This window comes from Anser anser (assembly GCF_964211835.1).
Source record: "Anser anser genome assembly, chromosome: 3".
NCBI classification, from domain to species: domain Eukaryota; kingdom Metazoa; phylum Chordata; class Aves; order Anseriformes; family Anatidae; genus Anser; species Anser anser.
Window position 1 is genome coordinate 50,956,690 of NC_139722.1, and position 23,287 is coordinate 50,979,976.

Sequence of the window (23,287 nt, forward strand, 5' to 3'; positions counted from 1 at the left end):
CTGTCCCACCGACTCTTGAGTATCATTGCTCGTCATGTCTGTGTGAGCACCCTCTGATTTCATCAGCTGGCACGTGTAAGGAATTCACAATGCATGCAATTTCTACTTATTTCAGGTTACAACATAATAAAGTCGGGAAAGCAGCAGGCAACATGAAAAAAAAAAAGGATAACACTTTTAAAAAGTTTTTTTTTTTTTCCAAGTGGTAATTTAGAAGCAGAGAGGTCTTTAAAGTGCTGCTCCCTCTACTAGTTGTAACTGAAGTTTCTGTGCTTTCATCTACATCAAAGGTCTTCAGCTCCATGGCTTCATGAAATATTCCCCAGAATTACCTGATTATTTTTTTTCCCCGCTTTAATTCACATTGAGTCAGCTCCAAGCCTGGAGTTGTTCTATTAAAATTAACAGGAGCTGCACCAGGGATGAATTTTCTTCACTGTCACATAGTATAAGAAACAAAGATGAGAGCAATATTACAAAGCCTCTAAAAGCTACATACTTGCTTGTTAACCCATTTTTACTTGTACATGGTACGTAGCCTTCAACTTTATGTTTTGAGCCAGGAACTGAAAGATGTTCTGATATAGGTCAGTAGCACAGTAACTTTAGATGTTATTTTAAATTGCTAGTTTTTTTTCCTCTGGACAGTTAATAAAACTAATTTTAAGTTGATGGCTTCCAGGATGAAAGTGTGGTTTTTATATGAAATGCAATTGTACAGTGATGTGTTTTCACTTAACTTACTAGCAAGTTCAGATTGTATCACCTACCTTTAAAACAAAAAGAACTGTCACTTCTAAGCGTATGTTGACATGCAAGTCTGTGCAAGTTCTCTTGTGAATTGGTTTTTAGCTTGTTCTTGTGTAGAGATACTTGCAGCAGATTGCAGAAAGTGCTAGTATAAATCTTGCAGAACTTCTGTGGCTTCTGGTAAAGCACAGAGCTGGTACTCTCAGGTCTGAATGTGAGTTTACTATGAAACGTAAGCAGTGAATCACACAATCTAATGCTTACTTTTGAAGTAAAGCTGCATGTGGTTGAGTTGTTGTTTTTCTATAATAAACACTTGAAAGGCAAAGACAAGTAAACAAGTAGAGTAAAAGCCCTACATATATTGAATATCCAACATTATATTTTACTAATAACATAAGCAGACAAATATAATTGTCACTGCTACAAGTTTAAAAATATTAAAAAGCATATTCCCAAGCCTAAAACTTACGAGCTGTTAAGTATTTGAAATTTTTCTCCTTTGTGAAAACTTAAGTCATCTTCTGTTCTTGCTTCATAGTCATAAAGCGCCACAAAAAGAGTTACACCTAAAGAAGAAGATAGGTGAGTTACACTCCATCACCAAAAACGGAAGAAAAATGAGCTTCAAGAGAGCAGGTGGCTAAGCTTAATGTAAGCCATTCCAGTTGCTGGGGAGAAAAATAAACTGAAGTCTCCTGCTTTAGCCTCCTACTAATCCTGGTGCTTTCATGCAGCTAGTGGGTACACCACCTCCTTCAGATTTTAGGATTCATCAGTCTTCTTGGTTTGGCACCCCCACACAAAGCAGGGATACCAATTAGGCAAGGTGTTTTTGAAGAGAGAGTTGAGACATACCCACACCAAATATTTCCTGTTAACCACCTGAGGTGCCTCAGACCACACCTTCCATTCCCTGGTAGAGGGATGAGGTGGTCAGTTGGCCAAGCTTTTTGTGTAACTTCTCATCTCCCAAGCAAACTAGCATCTGCAAGTTTGCAAAGGCAGGGCTGAGGACCCAGCTCCACCCCAACTTCAGTTCTTTGCACTAATTAATGAGGTTGCATTTACACAAAAGAGCATGCCAAGACAGCTGCGACCCCAGTGAAATAACGTGATTGATGCCCAACGAGTGCACTGAAACAAGACTTTGAAAGTCACCTGTTCCTCCTCTTGTACGCAGCGTCCCTGTATGAGAGGAGGAGTTGACTCCACCAAACACTGTCAGTCCTTGGCCTCCTGTGGCATGGAAGTTGTTGTAGTTTGGAATTGAAGTCACACCGAAGCTCGGATAGTGCTGTGGCGTGGGATCTGTGCCATAGCGGTAGCCTGAACTTTGCGTTAAACTCCCATCCCTCTCATCAGTCAGTTTTGTTGCTTCTTTGTCCTTACATTGCACACAGCCCATTATCTAAAATCCTGCGGGAGAAAGGAAAAGAGAACCGTTCATAGATTTATCATAACCATATCTCTCTCAAACTCGCATATGATGAGGATCAAACTAAGTTCACTGCTCAAAAGCTAGTTATTTATTTATTTATTTTGGAAAAAAAAATCGAAACACTGACAACCTGTTTGAAAATAAACAGCAACGGGTTGGAAAAGCTCACATCAAATTCTTCCTCATGGTGGTTTCCCACCAGGGCTGAGAAGGTCCCACCTGTTCTTACAGCAGCCTCAGCTCAAAGGCTGAAAATTGCTTGCTTGCAGGTGGGTAGGAGGAAGAAATCTCCCTCACTCACCCTTTGCCAGGAGAGCACAACTGCCAGGCAAAGACACAGTCAAAAAATACTGATGGAGGTTTTCAGGTCAGGCTCCAAAACAGAGAGCAAGGCACTTAACTCGCTGTTCGTTTCCGACATTGCCAAGCATGCAAGAGCTCCTGTTGACCTCATGTAAAGGCAATACGGCCTTTTTGCATTGCTGGAGCTCTGCGTGACAGACAGAAAAGCAGATACAATGAGCTGATAATTATCACAGCACAGGAAAGTAGGAGGGAACTCATCAGATAGCAGATGTAAAACAAAAGGAAGTGCTCCTTTATGCTATGCCGAACTGAAGGGTAAGGCGTCTTGATACCGGATGCTGGGGTGGCCAAAAGCATAAATGATCTAAGAAAGCAGAGAAAGTCATGGAGGAATTAATGCATTAAATGCAGACGGTCTCAAAGCCCAGGTTCCTGACTTGCAGGAACTGAGAAGGTTCACTTTGGAGAAGTTTTCTCTAAGTTTTCTAATTCTCATAACCTCATGTTCACCATCCCCCAGGGGCACTGCAAGGGCCTGGAGGGTTGGTCTCCTGTAATTTTATCTGCAGACAAGTTAAGAGCCTAATTCTGTGTGAAGAAGCTCAGTCTGTAGAGGGAGACAGAGGGTGAGCCACCACATTCAGGCACAGCCCTCTGTCAGGTCAGCTCTGCTACCTGCTGCTATTTTTCCTCTAGGAGCTCCAGCACTGTAGGATTCACGTGCTGCTGCTACCAAACGCTTTGCTTGTGACACAAGCTGAATCTTGGCACAAAACCAAAGTTTCTGAAGTCACGCGTGATGTATCCAGGGAATCAGATACCTGTCTGGATGGACCCTTAATCCAAACAGCTATGGTGCCATGTAACCTGGCACACAGGCACTGTGCTCTAGACACTCAGGCTGCAAGAAAGAGCAGTGACAACAGAGAAATATTTTTTTAAAAATTGAATTGCTGGACATACTTTCTCCAGAATATATACATAGGCAGGGAGAAAATGCACAGCTCAGGTAAAAAAAAAAAAAAGAAAAGAAAAACACATTTTCCCCCCCTTATTTCTTTTCACTTTTCAGCCAATATCCGTCACTTAGAGTAAATAAGAAGCATATCCTTTTTCAAATATCCTTGTTTTTCTGTATCTGCCAGGCTGGCTATTTTGTATGCCTTACCCGAACATCAACACAGGAAATTAGCTTTGACAAACTCCTGGGATTCAGAAAAAGCGTATTTCTCTGCTGCTAATGGTTGAAAAACATGCGGTAGCTCCCTGTTAGTCTGTGACAGTTCACAGACACCTAGACACCTGCTCTGTAAGTCTAACCAGCCTAATTAGAAAAACCTTCTGTTGAAGGGTGTTTTCCACAATTTGAAGATACCATCAGCTATTCTGCAAGCCTGTTCTGAAAAACAATTTCCATTTTAATGTATTTCCCTGAGCCATATTGCCTGCAGTTAGCACACATCCACCGTCTCCTGCTCTTAGCTTAACTTGAAGGTGCTCTTCTTGCATTTCTCCATTTCTTCAGGACTTCTCATTCACTCAGCAACGTGCCCACACCAAAACTTTTGTGCTGGGGCTGGAGGTGTGGGATACTGTGCCGGGGCTCGAGGTTGTCCATTTCTGGGACTGTCAGGGACCTCAGAGGATCCCACAGGGACTGTGATGGGTACAGAGGTGCCCAAGCCAGCTCGCACAGATTAGTAGACTAGTTTGACTTGGAAGGGACCTTAAAGACCATCTAGCTCCAACCCCCTGCCATGTGCAGGGACACCTCCCACCAGAGCAGGTTGCCCAGAGCCCCATCCAACTTGGCCTTGAACACCTCCAGGGATGGGGCATCCACAGCTTCTCTGGGCAAGAAAGAGGGGAAGCCCAGCGCAGCACATCGGGTCGGAGGGGTGGGTCGGGGACTTGCTGCTTGGACCCGTGCACAGAAAGCAAGGCCCAGGCAGCAGAGCAAATGCTGCCACACGGGGTGACACCGTGGGGGAATCCCCGATCAGGAGGCTCAGATGGGGAAGAGCGAGCCATTGCAGTGCTCAGATTAACGGGTGCAAGTGCTGGCCCATACATTCATTCACTTCAAACCAGTGAAGTGATAACGCAGGCTTTACTATTTAATGCAGAATCTCAGCAGCCTTTTTGTTGCCTCGAAACCTTACCTCCCTGTGAAACTCTAGTGCCTCCTCCCCTTCCCTCTCCCAGCTCTGTTTCTCCTCTTATTTGTTCCCATGTGTTTTCACTGGAAAAAAAAAGTAGAAAAGAAAGCAAAAGAATGAAAGTAAAAGAAAGAGATGGGAAACACGAAGTCTAGAATAGTACAGGAGAAAGAGATTTTCTTGTGGCTGCTGCTTTTGCAGACATGAAAAAATATATATGAAAGAATTCTTGTTCAGCTAGCCCTATTGCTCATTTGCAAACTTTCAGCTGAGCAGGGGAAAAACCCTCCACTGAAATCTGGGAAGATTTCACATATCAAGTCATGAGGGCTGTCAGGACATTTAATTTACTAATTTTAGTCAGATGGTGAGGAAAAAGTCAAAACTAAAATCTGCTGCAAAAATAAAATCCTTCAGTGCATTAATTCTGAAGAAAGTGAATAAACCAGGAGATGGTACACGTATGTACCAGCAGTCTCAGAATAATAATGGTTTGGGGGGGTTATTGTTATAAGGAATGATATGAATAGAAAACCACTGAATTATCAGTGCCTTGGTATTTTTTTTCTCCCTTTATATTTTGCTGCAATGGCAGCACACAGGGAAGGAAAATTTGATGCAAAGTCGGTGACTGACAGAAAGGGTTTTTTCTTTCTGTTGCCCCTTTCCAGTCTGTCACAGTGTCCAGACAATCCAAGCATGAAGACTACTTGATTGTAGTCTCTTGTAAAATGTGACAGAGGGTGTTACATGCATGCATCTTTTTGAGCCAAGTCCTTGGAAGTTGTTTATTCCTGGCTGAAAGAAGCCAGCTAGCCAGGTTGTGTCGGGGGAGTTTAAATGTGAGAGAATACATGCATGCATGTGCACGCTTCAAGCAATTTCAGCTAACTCAGGGTTTTCCTAGACAATAAATATAACCTCCATTCAGCATCAGCCTTTGTATCAATGAATGGATTCCAAAATGCAATCTCCTTCAGTATCACAGAGCAGGCATTTCATATCCTAAAGTCTCCTCACCCTGCATGTCAGCACTTGGAGCTCTGTAAGGCTGGAGTTATTCAGCCAGCTCTGAGATCACCAAAAAAACAAAATCTGGAGCTGTTTTACACTGAATTCTCTGGAGACGAGCACACAGTGTTGTTCAACCAACATGCTGTGCAACTTACGGTAAAGGAACAAGATTTTATTCCATTTCCATTAGAAAAGGCAGCATTTCTCAGATGCTCGAGTTATGGGGTCATGCAGCATTATCATAATTTGCCACTGGAACTGCTAAAAGGTATGTAACTAGCCTAATTAAAATTAACTTTTCTTATGCAAACGTATTGATTTTGTTTGTTTTAAAGATGCATTTTTAAGGGCAATATAAAATGTGTTTTCATTAAAATACAAAACATTTACATGGTTTTTGAGACTTCCTCAGAGACAAGTGAAAATACCCACTATTTGTCTCCTTTCTTGACCTTGTTACATTTCTTGGACTCTAACATTTACATTGCAAGTAATCCAACATCAGTTCAACCAGAAGAGTAGTTTCCACCCACATGGGTTTATTTGACAAATTTATTTGACATGCCATTATTTGACAAAGATATAAAATTAATTTCATCACTACTAATTATTTTATATAATAATAGCTCCTTAATTATGTTTGGTGCTGTTGCCTGCTTGGTAATCAGAGCCTAAGGAAAGTCCAAGAGTACTAGAAAGAAAAAGCCTGGTTTTCGTACTTCTACTTTAAAAGGAAAAGCTCCAACGTGTAATATTTGAAAAGTAAAAAGTATTGATAAACCATGGCCTACTCTAGCTTCTGCAGCTGCAAACCATCAAGAGATGGATGGGAGGATAACCGGTGTAAATTCATTGCTTCACAGCATCAGAAGTTTCTCCAAAAGATTTTGCAACTAGTGGCTGAAAATACTGAATTTTCCCAAACCTGCTTTTCCAAAACATGCTTTTTTTTGAATATTCTAGGAGAAAGTGGGTTCTTGAAATGCTTGAGGGACGTACACAGGGAGATGCAGGGAAACATCCCACTGTTCTGCACACTCCCACCCATGCCATGGTCTCCTTGGCGTCCCTTGCCTGGGGATGGAGATCACCCCAGGGGAGAGAGCTTCGATCGGCAGGAAAGATGGGGAGTGAGTGCAGAGCCCACAGGGCTTTGTTCCTCTTCCTCTGCACAGCTTTCTGTGGAAGGAAATCTGATTGTGCATTTTCATGACAACTTCTTTCAAGTAAGTGAGAGATATGAAAGAGAAAGACTGGATGAATGGTAACTGTCAACTGTCTTTTTCTGACCAAACCTTACAAATCTTGACTGGAAAGCACCAGCAGGAAAGCCAAATTAAAGAACAGTCATGTTGAAAGGGAATCAGAAGAACAAAATCCTTGGCTTTTATTCAGCCTCTGTGGTGAATGTGTTTGCTAATCAAACCAAGGCTTGCATCCAGCATGGCAGTGAAGAAAAACATCCTCTAAGGGATATCTTCTTGGTGTTTTATGTTTTGCTGAAAGCAGCACAGAATTATCAGTCTGTGACATCAAATAAGCCAAATTTCATGAGTTACAGTAGGATTTAATATTCAAAATGCCACATTCTGGGTTATCGTGAAGATGAAGAAGAGCGGAAAAGGCTTTCCAAGAATAAGAACTACAAGAACTGTTAAAAGAGATTTCAGCTTTCTGTGGAAATGCCTCCTGCAGGCCAGATAGAGGGAATAATCAACACATAAATTTATCCTGAAATTGAAACATCTTACTTTTCACGTCACCATTAGTAGCTCCCCGGAGAGAAACCGATGGAATAAGTATTCTGAAACATAAGCCTGACACACGTTAAAAAATCCGATTTTCAGGAAACTCTTGCTCACCCACTTTGACTATTACAAGCCATAGGAAGGCATCCCAAGATGGGCAACAAACGGGCACTTAAAACTAGTCCTACATAGACTGGGAATTCTCACGGAGCCTGCTAACTGACCTCTCGTTGACTTACATGTACGCTGATAGTAGCACGTTGAATTTCCAGAATCCAGTCTGGGCCTGTTTCAAAAGCAACACATGGAATATCTCAAAGAAACCGGTCAGGGAGTACCGGACCCTGGCAGACCTGTTAGAGGACTGCCTCCAGCTTGACCAGGGATTCCACAACTTATGGGAGTCATGGAGCAGGGCAGAAAGATACAAGAAATGTTGTAACATAACTGGAACTGTTGAGCATTATTCTTTATTTCTCGGGCTGGTAGGTTACTGATTTCTGTATAAACACATACCATTTTTATACTCAGCAGAACCAATGTAACTAACGTCTCAATCTAGACAGAAGGGAAGTTTACTGTAATGTGATAGATTTGGTTCAGCCTTAAAAGACAATGGAGAAGGGGGATTTGTATAGGCTTCCTGCAAACCTACATGTGCACTACACCTATCATACTGCATTAAAAATGGAGATCAGGGAAGACTCAATCTTACAACTGGATGTATTGTGACTATTAAGAATATGTACAAAATCTCACATACGCAATGTGGCATGCCTGAACAAAAGGCCTGAAACAACAGGGCAAAACTTCAAGTTTTGTATGTACCAGGTCAATTATGTTTCAGGATCAATGAATGCACTGAAACTGCATTTTCACAAGAAAAACAGCACTGAAAAATGCTTGGGCTGCATTCATTTGATTTTTGAAAGGAGTCCTTTAAAGCTCCACCCCCAGTTTCTCCTTCAGTGGGCCGAACAGAAAAATCTCTGCATTTTAATGGCTTGTTTGCCTGCAGCAGCCCAAAGTCTGGCAACAGGAGCAGGCCAATGCTCAGTGTCAGCGAACCTCCATGGCAGGAACAGCAGGAAGAGCCATCTTAGATGAACTCCTGCTGCCATACTGCTCTGGCTCAAAGCAAATGCCTTTTATCGTGTAGGAGCACCCTTACTCTTGTTTCTTGTCGGCATAAAGTTGCTTTGGATGTCTTCTGCAATGGTGCCCGAAGACACTCAGGAGAATGAGCAGCTCCTGTGGCCACGAGAAGAGCAGAGCTTGCAGGGAGCTTTGAAGTGCCGCTGTCCGTCCTGCTGCTCCTCCCCACAGACAGCGTGATGGGGGATGCAGCTGTGGAAACGGCAGCCTCCTGACACCACAGACCATGTTTAAGTTCTAACACATGTCCGCAGCTGTGCTTGCCTTCCCTTCTTGCCCCCTCTGGGGCCTGAACTAAAAGCCACTTATGCAAGACTAAGATTTGTGCTGCTTCTTGCCTGCTCAGTTTCAGCCAGTCTCCGAGGCCAGGACCAGCGAAGGGAAGGTGCAAGCCGAAGGATTTCACTGAACTACGACCAGACTGTTGGTTTCTTTCAGAGGCTGTGAACAAAGCTTTCCCCAGGGCAGGACCACTGAAGGCCAGGAAGAAAGAGTGATGATGTCTTGACAAAGAGCCCCATTGCCCTGCTGGTGCTGCTCAGTGGGTCCGGCATTCTCCAGCCCCTGTGTTGCTTCAGTGTAAGAGAACTACTCAAAACTAGGTCACGTTTATTACAGACTAGAGAGGAAAAAGGAAGTCGGTGTTCCAGTTGGGCAGGAGTGACAGTAAAAGCCTCCCCATGTGGTGCTGGCTGGAGGGACCATGGTGGTGGTGGTGGTCGGTAGCTGGCTGGGGAGGGTCACCTGGCAAGGCCGCGAGGAAATGCACATGCACAGTGCAGCTGTCTGAGCGGTCAAAATCAAAAGCTTGTGCTTTTGATTTCGCAGTGCAAAAGCTTTCCCAGTGCAACTGAGGAAAGAACAGGAGACAAACCCTCCTGCCAACAAAAGGACACCTTGCCACCTCTCTGTTTTCTAGTTCCTTTGTCAGCCGAGTCTGTGAATGTCATGGCCTTGTCTTTTTTTAAAAAAAAAAACACAGCAAATTCTTTTCCATTCTCTGTGACATGCTCCTTTCAGAAAAAAATAAAACAGAACAAAACATAAAAAGTAATTTTAAAAACATCTCACCCTGCAATCTCTTAAAGTAGCAGTAGTTGAGTTACACGTTGCACTCTCTTAGTGTATTTGTTTCTTTAAAAAAAATGCCCTGGAAAAATGCAGCACAAAGAAAAGATCAATTGTGAGGAGAGGTTCTCTCATGTTTTCTTTTTTTTTTTCCTTTTGCCACCAACATCCAGACTGCAGTTGTAATCTAAAAGAAAGAAGCTTACTTACAGCCAAGTTGATAAGGAGTGCCTGCAGGTTTTACATTCACACTGATGAACAAGTCAGACTCAAACCTTCAGTCAGGATTTCTTTTCTCTTTCTTGTTCTTAAAATGAGTTAAGGGAAGATTTGAAATTAACAGCTAAAGGCAGCAACTACACACAGTGAACACACTGCTTACTCTGCAATGCAAAACTCAGAAAGGATGAGTCTGTCCTCGGTTCTGAGTAACACACAAGAAGACAATGTAAATTCAATAGCATGATTTCAAGCTACGTTCCTCCTTCATCAAGTTGCTTGTGGTAGCTCTATTCACTAGCCGAGAGAAGTGGGTGGATGGTCTGCATAAGCATTTTGAGCTAATGTGCCTAAATTTTAAAGTGCCTTTTAAGTATATAAATTAGAAATCCTGTATCAAAAGAACAACTGCTGCAAATGCCAGAATCATTTTATCTAGGAAAGAGAAGAAGTGAAACAGTGTCTCTGCTGATTTCCTCTTTCTTTTCTCCCCTAAGAGAACAGAAAGATGATTGCAGGTTGATGCACACTTCTGATTTTTTTCTCTCAATTCTTATTTTTAGAACCTACCCAGGATTAATGGGTGTTCATCTGATTCGCAGTATGGGAGCTGCACAGAGGAGAATGCAAAATGTGAATCAGGATGGGCAGAGAAGGGAGGGGAAAAAGGGAAAGGGAGAGATGAAGAAGTTTATCCTGTTTGCTTATTTGGAACATGTAAGAAGCACAGAGTAAGATTTTCAAAAAAAGCCCCACAAAACACAAACATTGCTGTCTCCCCACCTCTCTTCGCCCATGCACAAATTAAACTAACAGCTTCTCTGCCTTGTCTGATTTCTGGCTTGCAACTGAAGAACTTCGGGGATGTGACAGCAAGGAAATGGGAACAAGCTGAGTCTCAAACAAGGAGAGAATTTGCTTTGAGACCATTCAAGAATCTGTTCCCTCCCAAAGGGGCTCGCATTTCATCTAGGTTACTACTGCTAGTATTTTAGAAGTGTTACTTAGATTACTTAATTTGTCAAGTTATGTTGGTGAAAAAAAAATTATCTCCTTTCTTAACAGGAGCAAAAATTTGCTTATGGCCAGGTCACAAAAAAATCTCCAGTCTTCTCACCGTAACTGCAACTGGCTTTAGCTACAAGAGCAAAGATACTCACAGGTAGAGACCTCCAGAGAGGATGGCAACCACATGGTGACAAAGGCCAGCGAACAACTGAAGTATTGAAGTCAGACTACATCAGTAGCAGGAAGACATTAAAACTCTGCCTACACTGACACAGAAAATAAAATGAAGGTGCTGCAAGTGAGACCTATTTTCTCACAATCACTGTTGCCACTGTGGTTTTACTGCACAACAGCCGAATTACCCTAGGTAGAGTGTACTAGGTCTGGCTGGGACGGAGTCAATTTTCTTCATAGCAGCCAGTCTGGTGCTGGTTTAGATTTGTGACCAATATATGTTGACAGCACACCAGTGTTTTAGCCATTGCTGAGCAGTGCTTTCACAGCTTCAAGGATTTTTCTGTTTCTTACTCTGCCTCCATGGACGTGAGGCTGGGGGTTGCGTTGGGTTTACATGGCAAGGTATTGGTAGCGGGAGGGCTGCAGGGGTGGCCTCCATGAGCAGAGCCCAGCAGCTGCCCCAGGTCAGATCAGAGCCAGCTCCAGCCGGCTCCAAAAGGGACCTGCTGCTGGCCAGAGCCAAGCCAGTGAGCAATGCTGGGTGGGCCTCTGGGAGAACAGATTTAAGGAAGGGGAAGAAAACTGCTGTGCAACAGCAAGTTGGAGAGAGGAGTGAGAAAATGAGAGAAGCAGCCCTGCAGACCCCAAGGTCAGTGCAGCAGGAGGGCAGGAGGTGCTCCAGGCATGGAGCAGCAGTTCCCCTGCAGGCTGTGGAGAGGCCCCTGGTGGAGCAGGCTGTCCCCCTGCAGCCCATGGGTCCCACACGGAGCAGATCTCCACGCTGCAGCCCGTGGAGGAGCCCCCGGTGGAGCAGGTGGATGTGGCCTGGAGGAGGCTGCGGCCCATGGAGAGCCCCCGCAGGAGCAGGCCCCGGGCCGGAGCTGCAGCCCGTGGAGAGGAGCCCACGCAGGAGCAGGGGTCTGGGGGGAGCTGCCGCCCGTGGGGGACCCGTGCTGGAGCAGTTTGCTCCTGGGGGATGGACCCCGTGGTACGGAGCCGTGTGGGAGCAGTTCTTGGAGAGCTGCTGCCTGTGGGCAGCCCCCGCAGGCTCAGTTCGGGCAGGACGGCATCCCGTGGGAGGGACCCCACGGGGAGCAGGGGCAGGGAGTGACCATGAGGGAGCAGCGGAGATGAAGCCTCAGGGACTGACCGCAGCCCCCATTCCTTGTTCCTCTGTGCCTCTCAAGGGAGGAGGCAGAAGAGGATGGAAGGTGTTTTTAGTTTGCTTTTAGTTTCTCATTGTTCTAGTCTGCTAGTGATAGACAATAAATTATATTAACCTCCCTATGCTGAGTCTGTTTTGCCCATGATGATAATTGTTGAGTGATTCCCCTGTCCTTATCTCAACCCTTGAGCCCTTTTCCATCCTATTTTCTCCCCTTTTTCCTTTGAGGAGGGGGACTGAGAGAGAGGTTGTGGTGGAGTTCAGCTACCTTGCAGGGTAAAACCACCACAGGGGTGTTCAACAGGCTGGGAGGAGACACAGCTGGGACAGCTGACACAAACTGACCAAAGACATATTCCAGACCATATAGCATCATGCTCAGCCATAAAACTGGGGGGGAGTTTTTGAAAACAGCCATAGCTCAGGGGCTGGCTGGGCATTGCTCTGCTGGTGGGAGTTGGTGAGGGAGTGCCTTTACATCACTTGTTTTCTTTTCATTTCCTTCAGTTATTAAACCCTATATATCTCAACCCATGAATTCCCTTTGCTTCTGCCCTTCTGATCCTCTCCCCCATGCTGATGGGGGACAGTGAATGAGCAGCTGCGTGGAAGATTAGCTGCTGGCTGGGGTCAGCCCTCCACAGGAAGCAATATGTAAGTCTTTCTGTTCCTGGCCCGGAAAATAACCTTAGAGGCACACAGGTTAAACTGTGTTCACCTGATAGGCAAGAATTGAGATGCTACCTGGAGATGAATTTGGATTGTAAGACGACACATTACCATCTCTTCCTTTTTTAGCAGAGATTTTGAAATTTGGAAATGAGAGCATAGGAGGCTGAGATTACAGTGATAAACACTCTGGACAATGGGACACAGAAGGAGACAGGTCCTCACTTGCATTCTCTCATACAGAAGAGTGGCAGCGCTGATGCATGCAGTCCTCTGCTGTCCAACTATGACGCCGCTAAGACTGAAGATTCCCCACTCTGTTTTGCTATGTACCCTAAAAATTGCAAGTCCCTTCTGTTTGCCAGTGAAGATGGAGCTTAAAAAGACATCAGCTGCTAGCTAAGGGCCATGAAAATAGATCCTGCTATGATAACGTGCATTTTCCAAAGGAAGCCAGCAAACAGCTACAGGAGCCTTCCACATTGATCAAAATATTTAAGTATTGCTAAACATATGGCAGGCAGATCTGTTTTAAAGCTTTACGTCCATGTCTGAGGGCAAGTAGAACAGAGAAGGATGCATTAATTTGATTTCATCATGAACCTGAGGTTATTGCCCATACTGCTCTGGGAATGATCTCCAAAGGATATTCATGCATAGCGACCCTCAGCTACAGGTCAGAACCTGGTCCTTCAGGTTAAAGCTACTGCAATCTGCTCACTGCAGTTACAGGAGGTCCTACTTTAATCCTTTACGGCCTAAGCAGAAAGTCACACTGAAATAATGGACTGAATGGCAGTTGTGGATATTTACATTGGTGTCAGGGATGAAAATCCTTTCTGCTGGCAAGGACAGCAAAACGGCCTAAGGCCATGTGAAGGTTAGCCATCAGACATGGCACTGCCTCTGCTCAGAAGTGTGGACTAGTCTCTTTCAGATTATTTTTCTCTGACTCAGTGAGTGATAAAAACAGCAAATGCCAATACTTCTTAATAGTCTCTCAAGCCAGAAGTATCCACCCAGAAGTATGACTTATTATTTTTTTTCTCCCACTTTCTTTCTTTCTCAGGGTCCATATGCTTAAGAAAAGAAACTATGCTTTAAATCAGGCCTGTGAATGAAGGTACATTTGCAAATGTCTAAAAACACACCTGAAAATCCTGCTAGTCATGCAGAACAGAGTGTGGATGTTTGCCCAAATGGACATTTGCTCAACCTGGCGTGCAGGATTATCTACAACAGTGTTCCTTGACCTGTGATCCAAGGGAGCGCTGGGGCCCAAAACCCAGCAGGTGGTCCACAAGCCCATAGCTCATGCATGAACAAGCACATCCATATCCCCTAGACTCTGGCAGCATTACGCAGATGGTGCTTGATCTCCCCCTCACACTCCCCGCATGCCCTCCCTGGTTTGACTGGTTCTCTGAGTATGAACAGTTAACAAAGCATTGACCCAAAGTGCCCCTGCAGACAGCTCCAACCATCCTCACTGGAAAGAAATGAAAAGAGCACTCTGTGAGGAAGAGGCGGACAACAGAGGTTTCTGTTTCTATGTATTTAAGACACAAAAGGGAAGTGGAGAACTGGATGATAACCTGGAGCTGACAGGCTGGGCTTCACTAGAAGTGACTGCTTTGTGATACACCTGGTAGACTACACAACTGCAGATAATTCAGGAGATCTGGAGATCTTGCCTGGACTTCCTCCCTGTTTCCTCGCACAAAAAGACAAAAATCAGAAGTTAACAACTAGGTGAATAGCACAGAGTATAGATTTGTGGACCATGGGGAGAGAGTGTTGCAGAGAAAAAGTGACCTCTCGACAGGCAAAGAATACACACTCCATAAACCAGGCTGGCAAAACAAGCCAGATTAAATATGCAACCAAAAGCACATTCAGCACAAAACCGTGGTACCAAGCACAACACTAACCAAAGCAGGTATTGTAAGAGGATGACCCTTTTCAGTTCCTTGTATGCTAACTACAAGCATCTGTAAAAACAGATAAACCCTTTGTCTGCAGAGGAGCAATGCAGATGAATATTCCTGAAAACTACTGGCTAGATTTAGGTTATTAGAATATTAAAAGAAATAGTTGTAATCAACTCAAGAAGTCCAAGTGGAAGAGGGGAATTGACAGACCGTGTATGTCAGAAATGATGTCTGAGTGACTGAGAACTTGGAAGTAAGTAATGTAAGGAATCTCGGATATTTATGAATCAAGATGCACCCAAGTTGAGGTATTAGCTGGCATCTGCCACAGGCTGCTGTTATCACAGTAGAGGTTAGGATAACTGGCTTCTTCAGTGCCTCTTGCCAGTAAGTTGACACTTGCCAATGAGTCATATGCAATGTAGACCTTGCAGCACCGAAGGGAACAGAGAACTCAGAGTTCACAGAATGCTGACCACAACGTGAACAGCTTATGGGATGTTGCTAAACTACACAGCTTACTGCTAAACCCCGTGGTTAGCCTACCATGTCAAGCAAGCAGGACTGGGTGACTTGCTCCTTGCCCCAGCCCCAGGGACAGCAACATGCAGGAGCTGCAGTGCTGGCACAAGCATGGCACAGTGCTGGCCATATGATGTGGCTGGTTTAACAGAGGAGCCAGACAATCCCTGCTGCAGACCTTGTCTCAGTAGAGAGGAAATGATCACAACCTAGAAGGTTACTGGTTGTTTAGACTGAAAAGCACTGACACTTTCTGTGCAAATAGCTAACATTATCTACAATCAAATCCAGACCAGTAAAATTGTATATGTTATATGAACATACACTCTTCATCTATACATAAATTAAAAACAGTGCGTGCTTTCTGAGAGGGAATTTCACAAAACTGAAGCAAATGGAAGTCAAATCAGGCTGTAGACAGAATTTAAAGTTGCTGACATCTGTGAATGGTTTAAGACATTTCCTAAATGCCTACAATGTTACAACTGTGAAAAGAAGACTAGGATAGATAAAAATAACGCACAATGAAAAAAAAACACCAACAGCTGGGCTTACCAGGGAAGTGAAAAAAGATATAATGTGCTATATATAAAACCTACATATGAAGAGAAAAAGAGGAAAAGATAATAACAAGATAAAGATTATATCAAAGAGGCAAGAAGATACTAGGAAAAATTAAGACAGATAAATCAGATATGAGATTTTTTATTATTCTAAGCAGATTATGAAAGACAGATTCTAAGCAATACACGTGGTAGAATAATTCAAAACAATACAACAGAGGCAGAATTTACTTAGTAAATATTTTTGATTAGCACACAAGTAAAAGGCCGGGTGTCCTGTCTACGATCATGATAAAATAATTTCCCACCACTGTAGCAACTTAGAGAGGACGCTAAGCAATGTATACAAGATTCTAGGTGTTTCCAATTAGTTGGTAGACAAACTTGTCTCAGAAGCTTTCAGACAGCAAGCCTTTGAGCTGCTGCTGCCACTTCTAAGCAGTTCTGGGCTGCTGGGGATGTACCAGGGGCAGGAAGATGGTTCATGTTGGGTCAGTGCTTAAGAAAGGTAAAAAGTAATTACCGGCCAGTTGGCTTAGTTTTAGTTTTAATTGGCTTAGTTTTTTTTGTTGTTTGTTTGTTATTTTAAGTATTTTGCATAGGTTAGAACAGCCAACACAGGACTAAATATATATTTTTTCAAAGCACTACAATTAAAGTCAATCAACTTGACTTTAAGAGAAACAGACTGTATCAAAGTAATCTGATATAATTTCTTGCAAACGTTACAAGTTCACTTGATGAAGGCAGCGTTGTTGACAGTATGACAAGCCTAAGTCATTTGTCTTTGTCTGTAGAACATCTTTATCACGAAACAGAATGCTTTAAAGTCCCTGCGGAGTACACTCCATCCATTCATGGACAGCAAGACTCTATACATGGAGAGTACTACATGAGGTCATGCAAAAAACTGGAACATATTTTATACTGAAGTCACTTCTGAGTCCACAATCGTATTAAATGTATTAAAAAGTTAATAAATTAAGTCCAAGTGTAACATTAAATGGGAAACTATTAGCAAACAGATGGGTTCCTACTGGGTTCCCACAGGAACTGATGATCAACCCTTTGCTATTTAATAGGCTTATCAGCGACCTGGATTAAAGTTAAGTATGGTTAGATAGCAAGAGTGGGGACAGCAAAAAAAACAAACAACAAAGGGACGAGTCTGAGACAGAGCAAGTGGGAACTGGAGAAGGCAGGATGCACCAGTTTGGGTGTTAACATGGCCAAGTGTAAAACCATTGTATTACAATAAAGAATACAGGCCATACTTACAGGATGAGAGGGAGAGAGAGGACTCTATCCTCCGAAGCAGAGACTGAATACAAGACCAGGCGTCCTGGCAGGCAATCAGCTCAACATGAATTCCCAACGCAAGGCTGTGGCCAAAAGGGCTAACGCGAGCCTCAGCTGTACAAACAAATGAAAATCAAAAGATGAGTAGGTAGGTTATAGTAACTCCGTATTTGGCTCTTGTTCCTCTGCTACTTGAATAATGTATCAGGTTCTGCTGCTCCATTTTTCAAATGAAGTGTTGAAAAAAAACGAAGAATGGCCAGGGGAGAGCAACTGAAGAACTGAAAACACTGAGGAGCAGAAGGCTTCGTTATAAACAAAAAGCTTAAAGGCAATTTTCTAATTTTGTTTGTAGTATAGGAGTATTCATATGGGAAATAAATTTGATAACTGTGGGTTCTAATCTAGCAAAGACGGAAAACTCATTGGAACTGGAAACTAATCCAATCCAGACTGCAAAGGGGCTTTTTTTTTTTTAAAGTAATGATCAGTTATGGGTAATTAACCACTTTGTACCACGTGTTGTGATGTACTGGCCATCTCCACGAAGCTGTGAAGATGATCATGGTTTATATAAAAAGGATGCATACCCATTCAGCTTTGGTTATTAGGAGCTCTTTCAGGTAAGATCGACTGCCTGCAAAACATCGGAGGCCAGATGAGCGATCACAGCATCAGACAGTGTCTTGTTTCCACTAAAAAAAACTCACTCCTTTTCCTCTTGTCAGTAATTCTGACAGCCAGGACCAGCTCATGGCACACTGAGTGACACCGGGGGAAACCTCAGCCTTCTGGGGCTGAGGTGCTGTCTCAGTATGGATGGCCCTGCCAAGGGACCTGGGTGCCACCAAGAAAGCTGCTGGCTCTGTGCCCCCAGGCTGGATGCTGGCAGGTGGGCTCCTGAGGACTGCGTGCTCTGCGGCGTGCACTGGGTACTGAATTTGCCTTGTCCTACAGCCTGCCAATATTTACTTTGATGGATTTTAAGGACACGGTACAAGGTTTTTGTCCAAGATTTAAAAGGCTTTATTTCATACAAACATTTCATTATAGTTAACGACTGATGATTCTACAGATAATTTTCTCTTCAACAGGTGGGAAAAGAATGCGTTTTCCAAACTTTCAGTCCCTTTCACTGAGCAATGCCTGCTAAAACACAGCATACACTATGTAGTAAAATTGTGCTACCAGGTTACAGACCCAGAAGCAGCATCCCATCCTCAGTAAACTGATCGTAATACACAACTTCCGTAGAGTGAACTAAAGCAAGAAAGCTCGTGAAAATTTTAGGCAGTAAAAAGACCCGTCTGAGTGTAATATATATGTGTATACATATGCACATGCATTCACACATGCCAACACCAAATGGTCTCTGCTATACCTGGTATTCCTCTCAACAGATCTCAAGGCTCAAAAGTATGCGATCAGCAACTCTTTATTAACTAAAGAAGCAAAGGTTTTGGAAAAGTCGAAGAGAAAGGCTTCAGAGCTACTAATAGAATGTGAATCAGAGCCTGATAAAGCACAGTTTGAATAGTGCATTTTTGTATCTAAATACTTGCTGTCCTCCTGGATGCATTTTTCTCCCCCTTCCTCTGGCACAATCCCACCTACAACCTACAGCATTAGGATGTTCTGTTAAGCATGTGTCCAAGTAAATTTTTAAACCTTCTAAAGGCTTGCTTATAAGAAAAGATGTACTATTTTAGTACTTGGATTACAAAGATCACATAACCAGAATCCACAGATTTATTTCAAAGGACGGATTAATTGTGGTAATTTCCTAACCATAAACGTGTAGAGACTGTATAGAAGAAAATAGCTTTAGCATATAGATTAAAAAACCCCTAACTTTTTGAAATATTAAGAAATAAGTCAATCCTAGGCTTGTCCTTTTACTCCAGACACACAGAGAGAGAATTAAATGGGAGAATGTGAGACTAACCATCCGCCTCTGTAGCTCACCCAGACCAGACGCAGCAATGCTATGGAAGTGAATGCAATGAACCCCGGAAGTGTCACTTTCACAGATCTCAAGAGGCATCATTGACCTGAGGCTGGCTGCAGTTTCTGCCCCAGTTCCAGTTTAATGTATTCCAGTTTGACCCTCAAGCGACAGTGCTGCCGGAGAACACGCTAAGAAACAAATGCAGGCAATTGCTTTGACATAATGCTTTTGGACGCAGGCAGATCGAATGTGCTGATGTAAACACAGTCTAGAAAAGGGTTTCACCAGGTCTCCTCTCCTCACTGAAGAAAACAACAAGAGAAAACAGCGCTACCCAAAACCTAGCCAAACACACGCTTACCTCTCAGCAGCAAAACTAACGCATGTTGTCCAAGAAACAGAGAACTAAGACAAACTCTTCCAAAGTATCGTTTAGATACATACATAGTGTTTGATTTATAGCCTAAATTTACACGACTTGTATATATAATTTGCTCTTTGCATGTAACTCACACGAAACATCTGCTCCTTAGAGGATATTCATCTACAACCCCAGGAACAGCATAATCCAGTCCTTTATGGCCACTGTATGTTCAAAATGCTTACTGACACACTCCCCTCCCCTTAAAGCACTGCTCTTCTTTCCTCTCTTCCCTTCTTCTAAAATTCAGGGTACTGCACGGACCTGCTTTCAACGCTATGGTCAGGATGACACATTTCTGCCCTGCCACTCATTGAAATGCCCAAGCTTTAGCAGCTTTGTGGCTACATAGCTTGATGTCAGAAAACATTGAGGCGATGCTTATTTTTCTGCACAGGGACTGCAAGAATGAAAGCTGGGGAAGTTTTTTCCAAGAGAAAGATGAATTGTGGTAGGAAACCAGATCAAGGAAGCCACGATGGCGATCCTGAGAATAAAAGATTAAAGATAATTTTTTTTTGACTAGTTGCAGTTGCTCCTGAAATAATTTCTCTATGAAAGGGAAAGAGAGAAGAACACACAGAGGTAGTATAGTTTTTTAGAACTCATATGGGAAAATACCAGGGTTGAACATGGCTCTTCCCCCAGCTTTGTACAATGAATACAGAACAAGGAAGCAAATCCTAAACTGATCCCCTCCTCCCTCTACCTCCTTGCTAAGAAAGGTTTCCACCTTTGCAACTCACAATTTTCCTTTTCTCCCATTCCTCCAGCTCCCCATCAGTCCATCCAGACAGGTTGCCTGTAATGCCATCACGCAAAAACCAGCTAACATCCTCAAGGCTTGCCCTTTCTGTGTACCTAGAATACTTCCAAGGAGAAAGTCTTGTGAAGAAATTGATTCTCACTTCCCTTTTCTGCAGCTACTTGTGTGGGTAACTCTATCACAATAAGAGTCCGCATCTGCTGTCCGACCATGACAGAGACAGATAAAAATCAGTTTGAACGTCCATAAGAAGCAGGGGCTCTGAGAGATGAGTGATTACATGTTACAGCCACTAAACTCCTTGATCTAGAATATTAAACCACCCGTGCACAAATGAAAAAAACAAACTTCTGTCCTTTATCTCCTACCCTTTATGGGACCTGCTCCCATAATACGGCTACAAAGTGTGGCCCACAGTTTGCCTCATCATCGGAAGCTGTAGGGCTTTTTCAGACCTATTGGGACCTACGTGAGTGTTTTGATGTCCAGGGAATTCAGGTTCTAAGACCACCAATCATCAGGAATTATCAAACACTTTAGTCACTGTAGCGTATGGTGTTCTGCCCCTTGTGCAACCTTCCAGAAAGAAAACTTTGGAAGCACTGCTCCAGAGAGACAGGGGACAAAGGCTGGTCAAAAATAAGACTGGACATCCAAAGGAATTCCTTGACTTTCTCATGCTGTTTTGTTACATTTTTTAAAGCATTTGTACAGGATGCAAAAACATGGTTGAAACGTTTTCCTAGTACTAGGAATGAGGAGGGGGCTTTAACCAAAATAGAAGTTTATTAGTATTAAATTGGATTCCCAGCTCTGTGGCTGCTATCATGGTACAATGACAGGGCGGTTAGCACAGCGAGGATTTAATAGTGCTGTCAGACAGCTTGAGGAGTAGTGTTACAAAGCAGTATTACTCTAGACAGAGATAAATAAAGTATCTGCACAGTAGAATTAAAGCACATGAAACAGAGAGGATAAGATACCTACACCATTTTGTCTAGCTGCATAGAAGACACAAAGCAAAAAGCAGGAACCAAATGTGCCCATATCATTACACTGCCATTTGCACGACGAGTCAAGTTTTATAATTCCTTCCATACAGCAAAGCTGCAGTTGTTGACAATCACAGCAGTTATCAGGTAGTGCACGCTCACTGCCTTTTCAGAGCACTGGATTGCTGATCATCTGCATGCTTTGAACATTTCTCCTTAAACATGCCAGTCTAATTGACTTCCAGTTTTCAGTGACAGTGGTTTATCGGTTATTTGACTACTGCAGGCTGTTACAATATTTTTACAACAGGAAATGTTTATTCCATATGTAAGAAGACTACGCTTACAAGAAATAATGCAGGAAAGGAAAGTGATCTAGCTTCTATTCTGCTTCCTTCCTTCTGCAGCGTGCTGCATTGCGATGTTTGTTCCAAAACACAGATATTAGTCCAAGGCCAAGATTTGATTTAGCCTGATCCTACAAAACAAGCCTGCAGGTAAACCACATTCAAACATCTCAAGCTGTTGTATTGCATTCACGTTCGTGTAAGCGAGCTTAAAATTTCTCTTTTCAGGGTTATTGAGCCTCTTATATCTACACGTTAGTTTGTGCATCAATGCTGTAGTTTTCAAACTTCTGTGAATTAAGAACACTTCCTGAAGATGCAAACAGTATGTTAAGGAGGAAGCATCAGTTTTGAAGGGTTCTTCTTATGGTCCTGCGCTCTAGTACTCCAGGTTGTAAGATAACTGCATGCTGCATTTAGGGAGAACAGCACAATGCCTTCATAAAGTATGGCACGCATCCACGGGTGTTCCCCAAATGCTACCGCTGAAAAAAAAATAAACAGGACTAACTGACACATTTCACTTCTTTGCTTTCATAAAACCAGTTTTTAATTTAGGAAGTCTGAGGTAGCCTTTTAAGAAGAAGCATTCATTCTCCTGTAGAATCCCATTTATTACTGCGACCTACAATACACGTATGTTATAAATTATAAATGGCCACAAACAACTGCCTCCTGTCTACAAGCTAATCACTGGCAAGGGACTCTGTTATGCTTCTGGGCCAAATCTGCCGCAGGCAGACTGGTGAATTCGGGGAGTTTTGAGCATCAGCAGATTCACAAGCTGACCGATCAGTGCTGACTGCTCGTTACTGAAGTACTTGAAGAGGGATAAGCAGATTGGTCTGGAAAAGACAGTATTCTGAAGTGGGTTGTACAGCTGTAGAAATAATTCCAGAGTTCATTTGTTGTCTATCTTCCACGCTGTTCTAAACCATTAAAACCATCCCCACTACATCCTGTATTTTTGGAGAGCTGACAGCACTAACTCTTTCATATTTGTGTGTAAGAGATGTAGGGGAATTCAAAATATAAATAAAATCAATGGACACTTCCAAAAGTTATGTTTGCTTCATTTATGATGGGAGTGGCGTACTTTTCTGGCAAGGCAATATTGTCCCTGAAATTTAGAAGCTTTCTCTAAGGATCAAAAGCTTCTGCTTTTTGTTTGCATTTGAGCTCTCCAAGTGTCTTCAGCGCAGGTTTTCTTGAGCGTGAAGAACGAGGCTACATGTTTCCTTTTGTATATATTTTTCAGAGTGGTCTCCAGATGCCAGGAGCATAAATGTAAGTGAAAGAGAACAGTCCCAACTTTGTCGGCTTCCCAGCACAATATTTTGTATGCTGGCTCTTTTGTTTCCTTGCAAGCTCAGCACTGCTTTAGTGGCAGCACCCCGATTCCCCCTGCCCCCCACAAGTGATACATATTAGTACATCTGTTTTCTCTGTAAAGTCTTTTTGCATTCTTTGCAGGGCACAGGAAGGATGTGGGCTCCTTTTCACATTCAAATGAGGCAAATTAGCCTTTGCCTGGTTCCAACAGCATAATGCTTATTTTACATTTAAGCGTGAGAAAAGAGGTGGAAATAAAACCCAACACGTTAGGTGGGTTACGTGTT

The 23,287-nt window shown here is 43.1% G+C and overlaps 1 protein-coding gene across 5 annotated transcripts in view; it reads right to left on the reverse strand.

Moving 5' to 3' along the window:
- The window catches only part of FYN (FYN proto-oncogene, Src family tyrosine kinase), a 135,413-nt gene that overhangs the window by 37,790 nt on the left and 74,336 nt on the right, over window positions 1-23,287 (reverse strand). For 3 of the 5 annotated variants that reach the window (XM_083831559.1, XM_083831563.1, XM_083831562.1), the window contains exons 3-5: window positions 17,174-17,308; window positions 1,912-2,169; window positions 1,223-1,319 (exon numbers count right to left, since the gene is read on the reverse strand). In XM_083831559.1, the coding sequence (XP_083687685.1) occupies window positions 1,223-1,319; window positions 1,912-2,158 (344 nt within the window). In that variant the 5' untranslated portion in view covers window positions 2,159-2,169; window positions 17,174-17,308. Of the gene's footprint in view, window positions 1-1,222; window positions 1,320-1,911; window positions 2,170-17,173; window positions 17,309-20,309; window positions 21,007-23,287 lie in introns of those variants that run through there. The other 2 variants (XM_083831560.1, XM_083831561.1) reach the window with 2 other exon arrangements.